The following is a 15514-nucleotide window of genomic DNA, read 5'->3' as shown; positions in this document are numbered from 1 at the left end:
TATTGGAAGTAGAGGGACAGGTAGAATTTTGTGCCATTTGTGCCAGTACTGCCAATGTGATATATTCTCTGGGCTCTTATACTGTATCCATTATTCAAGCTGGTATTTCACTCTGCCTTTTTATCCTTTGAATCTGGTTTATTCCTTTGATCATGTTGTTTCAGTTTTGTATAGACATAGATGAAAGGCTGATTCAAACATGACAGTTTTGTATAGACATAGATGAAAGTCTGATTCAAACATGACAGTTTTGTATAGACATAGATGAAAGGCTGATTCAAACATGACAGTTTTGTATAGACATAGATGAAAGGCTGATTCAAACATGACAGTTTTGTATAGACATAGATGAAAGGCTGATTCAAACATGACAGTTTTGTAAAGACATAGATGAAAGGCTGATTCAAACATGACAGTTTTGTATAGACATAGATGACAGTCTGATTCAAACATGACAGTTTTGTAAAGACATAGATGATAGGCTGATTCAAACATGACAGTTTTGTAAAGACATAGATGATAGGCTGATTCAAACATGACAGTTTTGTATAGACATAGATGACAGTCTGATTCAAACATGACAGTTTTGTATAGACATAGATGAAAGGCTGATTCAAACATGACAGTTTTGTATAGACATAGATGAAAGGCTGATTCAAACATGACAGTTTTGTAAAGACATAGATGAAAGGCTGATTCAAACATGACAGTTTTGTATAGACATAGATGACAGTCTGATTCAAACATGACAGTTTTGTAAAGACATAGATGATAGGCTGATTCAAACATGACAGTTTTGTAAAGACATAGATGATAGGCTGATTCAAACATGACAGTTTTGTATAGACATAGATGACAGTCTGATTCAAACATGACAGTTTTGTATAGACATAGATGAAAGGCTGATTCAAACATGAGTTTTGTATAGACATAGATGACAGTCTGATTCAAACATGACAGTTTTGTATAGACATAGATGAAAGTCTGATTCAAACATGACAGTTTTTGTATCTAAAACACTACAACATTCGATGGACCCTTTTTAAATCAATTCTGTTTTATTTGACCCCTCCCTCTCCCCCACATCGATAGAAAACAGCCATAATGCTGTCTCTACCACAGACTATAACAAGACATTTATAATATTGCTGCAGACTTATTAGAGGACATTCAGACATTGCAACTACACTGAAATATTTGTCACAGACATCTGCAGGCGAAAGCACAAAAGTTATATATATTTATTATTTTAATAAGAGCAGCCATAAAAAGAGGGAGATTGTTCCATTGGGTAAATCTCACACTTTGTCAGCCTTGAGGTTGAACATGGTTAAGACAATGAACACTGAAATGTGCATCCCCTGTGTGCATGTTCCTGTCGTGTTTCTGTTTGCGGGATGTTTCTTGTGGTTAATGTAAGTTTTTCTTGCATGAATTCACAAATGCGTCGCACAGACCAGACTCATTATTGCTCTTTGCTTCGTCTTGATTTTGTGTACTTGCGCTTTACTGTCCCCATTTGGGACCACCATTTAAATAGATAACCCTTGTCACCATCTGTTGCCATGGCCACCGTCCATGCTGTTGCCTAGCAGCTCACCTGAGCGAGAGCCAGGTGAAAGAGCTGGCAGGTGGCCTAGATCACACTGCTGCCTTTGGTTCCTCTCAGAGGATACAGCACCATCACCGTCAATAGACCATCATACTATATGCTTACAGCTAAAAAGGAATGGTCATTTATGAGCTACCCTTTCCAGAGACAATAACCAATGTACTGTATAAGAATAATGTTGAGCAGGTGACCACACCCTATACTGGATTTGGCTAATGATTTCAGTCCTGCTCTGTGTGCATAGCTGTCCTGTGCTATAAAAATGAGTAACTGCACTGACAATTTTTTCAAATAAGAATATAACTTTTCCAATCATCATTCAAGCTATGGACTCAGTGAAACAAGGCGACATGAAGCACTGAAGACCTGAGGAACCAGGTAACCTGGCCTCTGAGTTGCTCAACAGGTAGCGAGTCATACTTACAACCAGGAAGGGGAAGGTAATGTATACCTGTCTGTCGGAATAAGTCGCTCTGCTGTGTGTTTGGACTGCAGCCAGCTGTAATGAGGCACTGCATGAGGGTGTGGGTGGGGGTGATAAAACAGGCCAAACAGCTGAATCAGAGTTCATCTCACACCATTCAACAAACAGAGTACAGAACAAAGGCCGATTCATAAATAAGTCATTTTATTTTTCCCTTTAAAAGACCGATACATTGATCAAATATTCATAATGACTAGTGTATTTATGTTAAATAAACACAGCATCATGTTCTTTACTCCCAGTGCATTTGTTTCACCACAGCAGATAATGTCAATTATTCTCGATGGACTAGTCTTCATTTGATTTCATTGTTTCCGATAAGACATGGGAATAGGTTAAGATTAAATAACCTATCAGTGTACAATGTAAACAATGTATTATACATTAAATATAAAACGACACGGCCTCTACTAGGTTTGTTTTCCCTTTGAGGGAAAATGTACTTAAGTGACCATTTGACTGTAGAGCTAATCTGCTATCCAATTCGACCACCATGATTTATATCCAGGGTTACTTCGATGCACTTGCTAAATTCACTATGTCATCATTATGATTCTTGAATAATCTATTACAATAAAATCCATATCATTTCCTGGCCGCCAGCAGCCAAAGTCTCTGGACCACACCCACTGCAATCATGTCAGGCAGGAATGCATTAGCAGAACAGGAAAGTCCGTTTCAGGTAGGTAAGCCCCACAGTCAAGCATAATATGTCTATGTTATCAGGTGAGCCCAACGTCTCTGGGATCCACGATCACTTGGTGTAGTCAAAATAATGTCAAATGAAAGGTCCGGTCATTCGGTTTATAATTCTGAAAATATGGTAAATGGACTATAGTAAGTGAAGTAGTGGTTTGGATTTTCATCATATTTCATATTTTCACTGAGGGCGTTTGAGAAAAATTTGGCAATGTTTCAGTTTTAATTTAGAGGTTTCAATTCAAATTATTTTAGGATTACGTTCCACAAGGTTTTTGGGTATATATTGATTTGTCATTGGGAGGTAGTATTGAAGACAATTAGTGACAGACAATGACTCCCAGCTTGACCAGCTACTGAGCTGCCCAAACAGTAAGACAACCATACATTCACATATGTTCAACAGGCACATTTTTGTGCAACACAAAATAACCTGGACACTGAAAGTAGCATAAGGGTTAGGGAGGATTCTCTTTACGACCGTGTATTTGGCAGTAGTGTTGAAAACAGGAAGAGAACAGTAACAAATATTGTTAACCTAGTTTTCTACGATATGGTAGAAAAGTCACAAAATCAGCAGGGAAAACACGAACACAGTTGCACCACACACACACACGCCTAACACAAAGTACAAACTGCACTAGACATTCCACTGGAGACAGGCATACCATTATTCCACTCTCCCACTGGTACAGAGTGTACATCCAGTGAGGGAAACACAGAAATACACTTCCATTCATAAACATAGTGGCCTGAGTAAGACTGAAATATCAACAAGGCAGGAAACATATGTGCATTCCTATATTCATGCTTATACATAATAGGAGTTAAAATGGGGATGTGGGTGGAGAATCCTTCATAAAGTGTTTCAATACATTGGCCTCTTCTTTAGACTTCATATATGCAATAGGAGATGATTGCTTTACTGACCCTTTGTCCCCAAGTTCTGAGACACAAAAGCAATATCAAAAACACAACATACAACTCACAAAACATCCTATACAAGTGACACACACACACACACACACCATTGAGAACTTGAGGCAGCTTATACGCTAACTGCACCACCATCAGAAAAACATTTACATATACTCAATGTACTAAAATATTCAATCATATAAAAAAATAACTCAAAATTGTTACATATTACCCACACACTCAATAGTTAGAGAACACATTTAGATCATGCATCTTTGTTGTAGTTGCAGTTCCTAAAGTCCCAGTAACTGTAAATGGTACGTCAAATACCCATACGTTTTTCGAATAGCAAGGTAAAAACTACCGAAGTCGTCAGTGTTAAAGCAGCAGTAAGTGTTTGAAGGCCTCAGCATCCTGAGGCACTGTGTCCCCAGTGGTTGATTGCACGTGTCCACTGGAGTCCTTCCCTAACTTGTCTCCTCCGGGTCAAACTATATCCACCTGTACTTTCCTCTTGGTCTGACAATCCCATTCTGGGTCTGAAGCACCCCTACTGCGACCTGCCGGGCAGTCCACATCCTGGAGTATCTTCTCCGGGTAAGGTTTGTCCAGGTTGGCCGGCCTCTGTGGGAGCAGGAAGTAGTGTGTGGTGCTGGCCTTCCTGCCGTTCTCCATGACAGGCAGGATGCAGGGAGACCCCTCACTGTTCTGCCTCTGTAAACCCCAGCTCACGTACTTAGGGTCTGGGGCAAAGCTCTGTGTGGGGGGCATAACACCGTTAAGGTACGAGGGGAGGCTCTTGGGGCTGGGGGTACGGGAGCTGCCTTGAGACAACAAAGGGTCCCTGGGGGGCACCTTGGGGGGGCTTGTCCTCGTCACTATATGCCCCAGAGGACACCTCGGCTGACCAGCGGCGGTAGTCTGCAGTCTTGATGGGCCGTGGGGGGATGGGCACGCGGGGGGGCACCATTGGTTTGCCCATGCCCTGAGTGTGGCGGTGGTGACAGGGCAGGCGCAGCGACGTGGGCTTGTTGAAGGAGCCAGCAGGGCCAGAGTGAGAGCGCCGCAGCTTCCTCTGGGCTCGGTCCTGCTGTCTGGGACACACTGGCTGCTGCTCTGCTTGCTCCCGCACCTCCTGCTCCAACCTCTGTTGCTGTTCCTGCTGCTCGTGCTGTTGCCGCTGTTGTTCCTGTACCCGCTGCAGCTCCTTCTGTTCCTGTTGTCTTTGCTGCCCCGCAGGTCCCTCAAAGTAGGCATAATTAATCTGCCCACAGCCCCTGAAGCTCCTGCGGCTGGGGGCTCCGTAGCGAAAGGCAGAGGGTTTGGGGTGACACTGCTCAGGCACCAAGCAGCGTCGGTCATCTGAACTGGTGAAGAACTCCACCTCATTGTCCATGGCCTGGTCAGGGGAAAGGTCTGCCCGCCCAGGGAGAGGAGGCAGGGGTTTGGCCCCCCTGCTAGGTGTGTGTGGGGGACTGCAGTGTTCGTACACAGACAACCTCTGGAAAGAAGGGACCACCTGGTCATCCTCAGCAGGGCTAGGGGTGGAGGGCTCAGTGCCGGATGACAGGGACAGATGAGTGGGACGGGATTTCTTTGGGGGTAACCACTGTGCACCGGGGCTATGTTTCTGTCCTGCAGGGAGAAGGTGGTTAGAAAAGCAATTCAATCAAAATATTGGCATTTTGTAACTACCAGGGAAAGTTACAACCATAGTGCACCACTAATTCACTTCAGCCAGGCTCCTAGCAGGGTCCCTAGGTAAAAGGTTCCTGGAAGTGTGGAGGTCAGAGAGACACACACCTTAATTACTTGAAAGCGCCTCTCCTCTCATCATTTTGTTCAAATCAAAGTCTATTGGTCACATGCACACGGTACAGTGAAATACTTACTTGCTAACGCTCCTCAACAATGCAGTACAATAACATCAGTCAAGAATCAAATGCCAAATACAAAAGTAATAAAAGAACAAGTAGTAATAAAAGGTAGAAGAAAAGAGTAATAACAACTAGCATAAGTAGTATGTACATAATATACAGTATGATTGATTGGTTGGTTAAACATTCCCCAGGATATACTTCAAGCAGATCCTGGGAAGCCAGCATTCTGACTCTCTATTCTTATAGAAACAAGAACCTCCCAGTAAACAGCAACCAGTTGGCTCAGAGACATGGTATTAAATCCTTCCTTGTAAGGCTGTGTATAAGGCTGAGGGCAAAATGAAGGATTGTGGGTGTAAGTGGTGGTTGGTAACATAGAAATAGAATCTACAGTGGCTGGGTCCAGTACTTACTCTCTGAATTGAGCGATGGTGGCACCTGCTGCTGAAATCGAAAGTTGTATTCTGTTGGTGCTGGATCCATACTGAAGTACAAGCTGTAAAAAATGTATGATGCACATAGTTTAGTAATTGTCCCAGATACTGTACATGTAGTTATAGCAATTCCAACAATCCCTGCAGGAATACACTTAGTAAAATATAGATGTGGTTAAGGGAACACAGACCGCTTTATTGACCAGATTGGCGCACATTTGACAAATCTGACCTAACAAAGTGGATATTCGTGTTGTAATAGGTCCACAATGTTACTAAAGTCCAATTTTGATATATTTGCCTGTTTCACTGCATAACATTTAGAAGTTGTCCCTTTTCAGGTTTAGAAGAAGTGACTGCTAAATGCTAACTCCCGTTTGTAAAGCTGGTTAGCATACAGAAATTGGTGGTGGTAGTCAAAATCGTTTCTAAGGGTAATGCAGGTGATTGGTGAAGATGACATGAACATGTGTTGGGGTTTAGTAACATTCAAACAAGTATTATACCCTGATGTTTACTTCAACGTAGTGTGAAATACTACACTACAAACAAAAGCCTAAATGTAGATTTGGGATCTTTCCCAACATCCCTTTTCCATGGCAATTCCAATGTTTTGGTTGAGTTCTATTGACTTCTTTAAGGCATCTATGAACTAATAAACCATGTTCTTCTTGTAATCGAGGACTCACATGGGGACTTACTTGTCCAGCTCATGGCGGTGGCTCCATGAGGGCTTGGCTTCAGCCATGCTGAGACAGTGACTGGTCCGCAGGAAGGGGCTGTCTGCAGGTAAACAGATCTCCTGGGCAGTCAGGCCCGCTGTGCACATGCTCCAGGCACAATCGGGTCGCATCAAAGCCAGGAAACACTCGGCTCGCCCAGCAGGCAGCTACTGCTGGACCTGTAACACAGACAAGAGACAGGAACATGAGTGAAAGTGAAGGGGGCCCAAGGCAGGACCTGGTAATAAAAGCACAATTAGATATCCTCTTTATTATGTTCATTGACACATTTCCACCAACATGAGACACAATCCTCTGCGGTTGTATTTTACAATCAATATCACAACATCTCTAGTTAAAAGCTTTCTCCAAGTATCAGAAAAAAGGAAATCCAGTTTAAAAGCAAAACATGTGCTGTTTTATACCATCTCGTGTTATTGTTCACACTATTCCATGAGGCTGATTTGACATTTTAAAGCAAATTTTCTGCTATTGTACACATTTTGCCATAATATGCTATCTGGGCCCCCCCCCCAACATCATGGCTGATTTTTTAACCAAACCAATGACAGTGTCTTTTTACAACAGCAGTGTTGATTGAGTCAGACAGGTAGCTCTGACTGCAAGAGATCTCTTTTAAATTAGACTGTTCCTGTAACCAGAGATATGCCTGGTGTTGCAAGCACTCCCCATGTCAGATGACCTGGATGTTCGAGTCATGTCAAATGTGTATCAGGGCTGACTAAACAATGCAAGCAAGGTTCAGAGGGAGGAAATCAAGTCATATATGCAGAACAAAGTGTAAACAAATAACACCAGCACATTATTAGCTAAATGTTCCAATGTATTCAGTCTTCAGGAGAACATTCATCCCAGGGTCAGACGAGAAATGGCCAGTAACTGTCATTCCTTCACCACACATTGATGTTTTAGGTCTGTGTAGTGGGCAGTAATATTTGATAAGTATGATATTATACATTGTATATACCTCACATGTGATTTGAATAAGATTAAGCAATTTGCCTATTAAAATGTTTATCGGACTCCATTAAGATAATTAGCAATATACAAGAGTTACAGTAATAGGCAATGAAGAAATGTCTGAGAATGGAATTCTAAATAAAAGTTATTTATTTAGTAAAATGAATGTATTCACATAAAAGCCATAAAGCTTAAGTTATAAAGCATTAACAAGCGTTACAACGCATTATACCACAGCATTGTTGAATACTCGTTTCTGATTGTTAGAAGGGCATTCTAGAATGGACCAGTTAAACGGCACAGTTGTGACACCTTGCAATCATGACGCAATAAACACCTATACATGCAGACTGTACTTGCTACAAAGTTACAGAAAGCTAAACGAACAACCACACAAACTGAAATTGGATCCATTTGAAACGCAAGTCTAACGAGGAAAGAAATGCAGCTAGCTAGCATTTATTAGTGCAGAGACATTTTTGGAGCATCTGATGACCTAACTTGGTGAACATGAATTTCTCTGGTCCCTACTGTTGCTGTCATGGCGCAAGTGGCACTATGCTGTAAAATACTCCCACGTTCCTAGTTTGACCAGCTGTTTTCAGCAACTTTGATTTTTTCGTTCGCTTATTATATTGGTAGGTTTGCTAGAAACAAACTATTTAGCTAGCTTCTGGCTGCAGAGTTCATGACTGTGTTAGCCGTAGCTAGCTGGCTGGCTAGTTTGTCAGCTAGCAAGCAAAGAATAAGAACGTTGCCAGCGAGCATGTCAATGGAACATAAAGAACGAACGACTGGCAACCAAAAGATGATAAAGTATGAATTTGCTTATATAAATTAAAATATGTTTTATTTCTACCGGTAAATGCGATAATAGTATTGTTTTCTTTGGCAACCGTGGGATAAACGGGCTGAACAGCTTAAACAAACGCATCGGAATAAACTGTGCAGTTATTCTGGCTGCAGAGGTTGGGACTGTATAGCCGTAACTAGTTGGTTAGCTAACAGCAAGCAAGGAATAAGAACATTGCCATGTCAACAGAACAAAGAACTGGGTCGCATCCATCAATATCAAATTCGTCGAACCAACGACTGGGTTGCATCTCAAGCAACCAAAAGATGAGAAAGTATGAATTTGCCTATGAAAATATCAACGAAAAAGATATTCCTACTGGTAAATGAGTGCTTTCTTTGGCAACTGTGGTATAAACACCACCATTCTGTGCATTGCCTTGGAAAAATGAACTCCTTTGCATTGTACATTATTTCCAAGGTAATGTACAGGACATTGGCATTTATCCCTTACTTATTCTAAGCATGGTTAGAGAGAGAGCGTGGTCAGAGAGAGAAACAAAGAAACCATGGTGTGTGTCATGGCCCATAGCTCATGAGAGGGAGAGATAGAGTGCAAGTATCTCACCACAGCAAGTCAGGAACATAAGAGGAAGAACAATTAATCGAATACCATTTTATAAGCATCTGAGTTGTTTGGATTCAAAATCTGCTGTTGACCAATAGTATTACTTTAAAGTTATCCTCCAATCGGACAACAGAACCTCTGTGTCTCAGAGGTGTGAAAATGGGGGTTGGCAAGATCAACACAGAAAATGCTGAATTCCTGAGAAGACAATAAAACCTGCATAGAGTGTTGATAAAAGGAGTCACTTTGGGGGCTGGGCTGCCCTACATACAGACCATAAACTTATTCTGGGGACATGGCCTTTAATTAGGAACCTGTGACCAGAAAGAGAGGGGAATGAGTGCATCACACAACAGCCACTGACTTCCTTTGGGTAGAGTGGCTAGACCTAATCTGGGTGATTTAGGGTCATCTCTGCTCAATTGATGGAGACCATAACTTCAAAGAAGTCTATGCCATTTACAGCTGATCATATGGAGGAATAGTTCAGTCAATGCGTGTTGTGGTTTGCATGTACAATACATTTATGGCCAGAACAATATCTATCTATCGTCAACCATCCATCATCAAGTAGTAAGAACACATCCATGATCTTTTAAGAACTCAGCAGTTCTAGAGAAAGGACAGATTGATGCGCTGCCCAGACAGCTGGTCATTCGGAAACAAAGCTCTGGAACAGCCCAGGACATCAGCACAGGCCAAATTGCCCAACATGGCATCTCTCCCATCCCTTGCCCAGGATTCAGTTCGGGGGGGATAGTACGCAACTTGATCCTTGATAATGAACGCTGAGAGGCACGCTCTTCCTCTGGCAACAGGTGCAAAAATAGTTCATCCTGGCACTGATTAACCATAGTTTACATTTAATTTATTTAGAGGCATAAAATAAAGAGCCCACACATTCATGAGCTTCACCATGTACCTTTATTCACAAAAATAAAGAGTTTGGGTCCTGCAAGAACCTTCGTCAGATCACTTCAACGTTGTTTGTTTGTGAATAAAGGTACGTGGTGGAGCACAGCCGTCCATTTATTTTATACCAACCTTTTTCAGCCCTGCACTCCACTTAAGGATGTGTGTTTGATCACAGTTTACTAGTGTATTTAGAGGCAACACCAGGATTAAACAAATCTAGTAGTCATGGAAAAATAATGAATGGGAACATTGCAGGCAAATTATTTCAAAGAGCAGAGGATTTTTTGTTGTTGTGGGAAGACAAGCGGTGTGGTACAAACACTTGTGATGATGATGACCATCTCTATTTGACATCCATAGCGCACTATCAAAAGAGTAATGCACAGGCCTATTCGAGCACAGCACAGTCATTCCAGGCCAAGAGGTATGGTTTTACACACCATGTATGCTACACACTAACATGAGAAATTTGTGCACATCTGATAAATCAGACATTTTCCCTACAGTGCACTACTTTCGGCCACAGCCTTATATGGTGACATTTCGGGACATAACCTTACTATACACAGCGACATTAGGCACAGAAAAACATAGAAAGAACAGGTTCACACCCCACTTACGACACCTATGCAGCGGTTTCCCGAGCAACCATACCCGCTCTACCTGTGCTGCAGGCAAACAGTGCACACACCCCCTTGCTTTACAGGATTGATTGTTCGAGTTTCCAAGTATGTGGCTCACTCCATAATATACGTTTTTCCCAATTTCAAGTAACTGATGAAATAAGGATCCATCACTTCTTGATTCTTGACATCGTCAGTAAGCCCGGGGATACAATATTATCGTGATACTTAGCTGCCGATGTGATAGGTATAGTGATTTTATTGGTTTCGCGATTCTGTATGAATTCTATTCCATACTGTGATTTTATTGCGATTCGATGTTCCAAACATATTGCTCACTATATGTCTGCTGCACATGGACAAGAGAGCCATGAGAAAACGAGTTTTGATCCGTCATGGATATAAAAGTGCTGAAAACATATTGGCTCAACGTTTTTAAAATATGGAGAGCAAGCTAAAGAAAAAAAAATACTGCAGTTTTGGTGCAAAAATAACAGTAATATCGTCGCTCTGGATAAGAGCGTCTGCTAAATGACTTAAATGTAATGTAAAAAATAATATTGCGATATATATCGTCAAATAATATACCGATATGGAACTATCAACTTTTCACCTCAAATCAATACAGTTATATATCGGTATTGTATTTACATTTACATGACATGGGTTCTACACTTAATTCGAGTATGTGACTGATTTGGTCTCTATAAAGAACAAAATCGCTGTCACATACTGGAATTAAAAGCGCAGACCTAATTTTAGCTGTACATGGAGAACAAGTTGTTCCAACCTTGAATATATTAACATATTGTATAGTAGTGTATTGTTTAGTATGAAAAGGCATAGCAGTATAATAAAGATATTATAACGGAGGGATACAATGTATGATAAAATGTACCGGCTGAGATAAGAGATTGCATCAATCACTGCTGCCGTCATCAACGCGTATACACACACACACACACACACACACACACACACACACACACACACACACACACACACACACACACACACACACACACACACACACACACACACACACACACACACACACACACACACACACTAAATAAATACACATGTCACTGCAAACCAATATGTTTTTAGAGCTCACCTTACAACCTTGCAGTTTTCCTCAGCTGTTACGTAGAAACGTTAAGAATCCTCTTCTGGCGACAGTTCTACTCCCCGTGTTTTGCCGTAGACGTTAGTATAGCCCAATTTCCAAGCTTCAGTCTGCTATTGTACTGAGGAGAAATAAAGGACAACGCATTTGGTACAGTAACTATTCTTTATGTTCTGAGAGACTACTCAATAATACTATTGTTGTGAGTGATGTTCTTTTAAGCTCCACCACGCTACAAGAATATACTCTGACTCCGCCTTTCACTCAACTCTTAAAGACATAGCTTTCCATTTAACGGCCTGCACACACAACACCTGCACAGTCGACTACTGATGAAGATTTTGTTTCACTTAACATGAATAATGTATATGCATACCTAAAGTGATTTATGCGGCTATATGTGTTTTGCAGGCTTCACTAAGAATTATACATTTACAGATATTTTGTGTAATTAATAGTTGGTACACATTGGTAAAAATTGTGTGATTGATTTTTTATTTAACTAGACAAGTCAGTAAAGAACACATTTTTCTTTTCAATGACGGCCTTAGGAACAGTGGGTTAACTGCCTTGTCCAGGGATTCGAGCTTGCAACCTTTCGGTTACTAGTCCAACACTCTAAACACTAGGCTACCTGCCACATCTTTACTGTACAGTAGGCTATAGTGGCCTTCAAACTGAACTCTGAACCTCAAAGTCAGTTCCAGTGCATTTTTTCATTGTTCCCCTCTAATCAGAGACGGAATTAGACCTGGAACACCAGGTGGGTGTAATTAATTATCAGGTAAAACAGAAACCCAGCAGGCTCCGGACCTCATAGGGTAAGAGTTGAAAATCCCTGGGCTACACTATCATCTGACATAACAAAAGTCGGTTTTATCTACATTCCTTGAGTGTTGTACATTGTATTGTGTGTTGCAGTATCTGAGGTTTTACAGATTATGCTGGGAGTAAGTGTTTAGAGTGCTTATCAAAAACAAATAAATACAGCACAAATTGTGGCGGGAGAGGGGAATACATATTGTACGGTATAAGTTGGCTAAATTGCATTTTGCATTACAGAATGAAGATAAGGATCATTTTTGTTAGCAACACAGATAGGGATTAAATGAGCTATTCTGTGCTCATGGCTTTGTGTGACGCCACACTGGCTGATCCCTGGCAGTCCCTGGGCAGACAGAGGTTGTTTGAGGACCCAGACTGAATCTTAACCTGTCTGAACACAACTGCATAGCACAGAGAATACAACACACACATACACATACCTCTGTCAGTCTTATTCTGGATGTACCATGGACTCTATCAACACTCTGTTTGTAGCTGTGCTTTATCGTTTCCAGCTAGACACAGTGGAACAAAGACAAAATGAATGTAAAACTCTCACACACAAAGCTGAGGGGAGACAGAGAGAAGTAGAGAGGAGGAGTAGGTTTAGGTAATACGGATGTCTCAAGTGGAGATAAGGAGGTAGGCACAGGGTCGTTCCATGTCGATTTCAGCAAACCAGTACACCCACCATTTCAGATTGTTCTGAAAATGTTCTTGTAGTTAGAAACAGATAAGATAAGCATTCCGGAAGCATTAGTTGGTTGAAATTGAATTTGATCTCTGAGAAATTAAGCTACTTGATTGCACCCAAATGTATATGAGTCATATAATTAAATAATTATAGTACCCAACATCCTATTTGGGCCAAACTTTTTCCTAACAATGAGTAAGACATGAGGAATCCGAAGAAGCAGTCAAAAGCCATCCACGGACCCCCCCACACCCTACGCCAATCCCACCCCAACAAGTATATACAGTAGTATCAGTTCTTTATGTTTGACAGGTAGTATGGAAATGCAGCTCAGAGTATTGTTTCTTCATCCTATGTATTGTATTCTCAGTGGATTTGGTGATGGTTTTTGCCCCAGTTCAGAGAAATTAGTAATTGAAGTGGTTGAGATTATGTCCCATCCTAGATCCTTATATTACCAGGTTTGACAACTAGATGGTGCTGTTCCTGCTATCCATACTACTTCTCAGGGGGGGGGGGGCTTTTGACTATTTCTTTGGATTCTTTGGATTCACTCATGACTCTATAAAAGCTCAAATTATATTATTATTATTAAAAATCAATTAGCTTAATTTCTCAGAGATGTAATTATATTTCAACAAACTAATGTTGCAAGAATGCTAATCTTATCTGTTTTGAACAACAGAAACAATTTCAGAAAAATCTGAGATGGTGGGTTTTGAAATCCTTTTTGTTGTGCTTTTTGAGGTGGATCGACCCCGCAGCAAACACACAGAGAAACACTCTTATCTCTGCAGTATATTATCCTGCATGGTAACTGAATGGAGTCCACGTCGTCTGACTGTTGCTTCTTATCTGATGCCTGTGGACATTTCTGTTTACCTGGGACCTGCTCCGTGTTTGTCAGAATATTGACTGGGCAGCTCCGATGATGAAACAACATAAATGTCCTTTATAGACTTTACTCTGGTCATAATGTCCCATACCAGTCACTCAAGTCGGACACTATAGCGTCAAATTAGATGTGAATGAATTATAATGGACTTGTTCCACTGTACTGAGAAATAAAATTACTTTATTACACTGTTTATATATTACACATTTGCTAGACTGTATCAAAACCCTTCAACAGATGTCTATTTAGCATTACCTAAATGGGTGAGTCACTCTCTGTCTGCTTGAATATCTGCTGGAACAACTCCGGCCATTATAAATGTGTGTCCGTTCAACCTACACTATATATACAAGGGTATGTGGACACCCATTCAAATTAGTGGATTCGGCTATTTCAGCCACACCCGTTGCTGACAGGTGTATAAAATCGAGCACACAGCCATGCAATCTCCATAGACAAACACTGGCAGTAAAATGGCCTTACTGAAGAGCTAAGTGACTTTCAACGTGGCACTTCATAGGATGCCACCTTTCCAACAAGTCATTTTGTCAAATTTATGCCCTGCTAGAGCTGTCCTGGTCAACTGTAAGTGCTGTTATTGTGAAGTGGAAATGTCTAGGAGCAACAAAGGCTCAGCCGCGAAGTGACAAGCCACACAAGCTCACAGAACGGGACCGCAGAGTGCTGAAGCGCGAAGCGCATAAACATCATCTATATTCACTTGCAAAACTCACTATCGAGTTCCAAACGTCCTCTGTCAGCAAAATAACTGTTTGCCGGGAGCTTCATGAAATTGGTTTCAATGGCCGACGAGCCGTACATGGCTAAGATCACCATGTGCAATGCCAAGCGTCAGCTGGAGTGGTGTAAAGCTCGCCGCCATTGGACTCTGGAGCAGTGGAAACGCGTTTTCTGGAGTGATGAATCACGCTTCACCATCTGGCAGTCCGACGGACAAATCTGGGTTTGGTGGATGCCAGGAGAACCTGCCCCAATGCATAGTGCCAAATGTACATTTTGGTGGAGGAGAAAAAATGTTCTCGGCTGTTTTTCATGGTTCGGAATAGGCCCCTTAGTTACAGTGAAGGGAAATCTTTATGCTACAGCATACAATGACATTCTAGATGATTCTGTGCTTCCAAATTTGTGGCAATAGTTTGAGGAATGCCCTTTCCTGTGTCAGCATGACAATGCCCCCGTGCACAAAGCGAGGTCCATACAGAAATGGTTAGTTGAGATCGGTATGGAAGATCTTGACTGGGCTGCATAGAGCCCTGACCTCA

General features: G+C 41.5%; 1 protein-coding gene across 1 annotated transcript; it reads right to left on the bottom strand.

Moving 5' to 3' along the window:
• Window positions 1-2223: 2223 nt before the first annotated feature.
• LOC124003362 (ERBB receptor feedback inhibitor 1-like) lies at window positions 2224-13318 on the bottom strand. Its single transcript, XM_046311542.1, is given in 6 exon segments — window positions 2224-4577; window positions 4579-5348; window positions 6007-6089; window positions 6729-6928; window positions 11806-11938; window positions 13083-13318. Coding segments are annotated over 4 exon segments (1383 nt in total). The 5' UTR covers window positions 6881-6928; window positions 11806-11938; window positions 13083-13318; the 3' UTR covers window positions 2224-4199.
• Between the last annotated feature and the right edge of the window lie 2196 nt (window positions 13319-15514).

The sequence above is a fragment of the Oncorhynchus gorbuscha genome, linkage group LG18, assembly GCF_021184085.1.
Source record: "Oncorhynchus gorbuscha isolate QuinsamMale2020 ecotype Even-year linkage group LG18, OgorEven_v1.0, whole genome shotgun sequence".
Classification (NCBI taxonomy): domain Eukaryota; kingdom Metazoa; phylum Chordata; class Actinopteri; order Salmoniformes; family Salmonidae; genus Oncorhynchus; species Oncorhynchus gorbuscha.
This window is presented reverse-complemented; position numbering and strand designations above follow the sequence as displayed.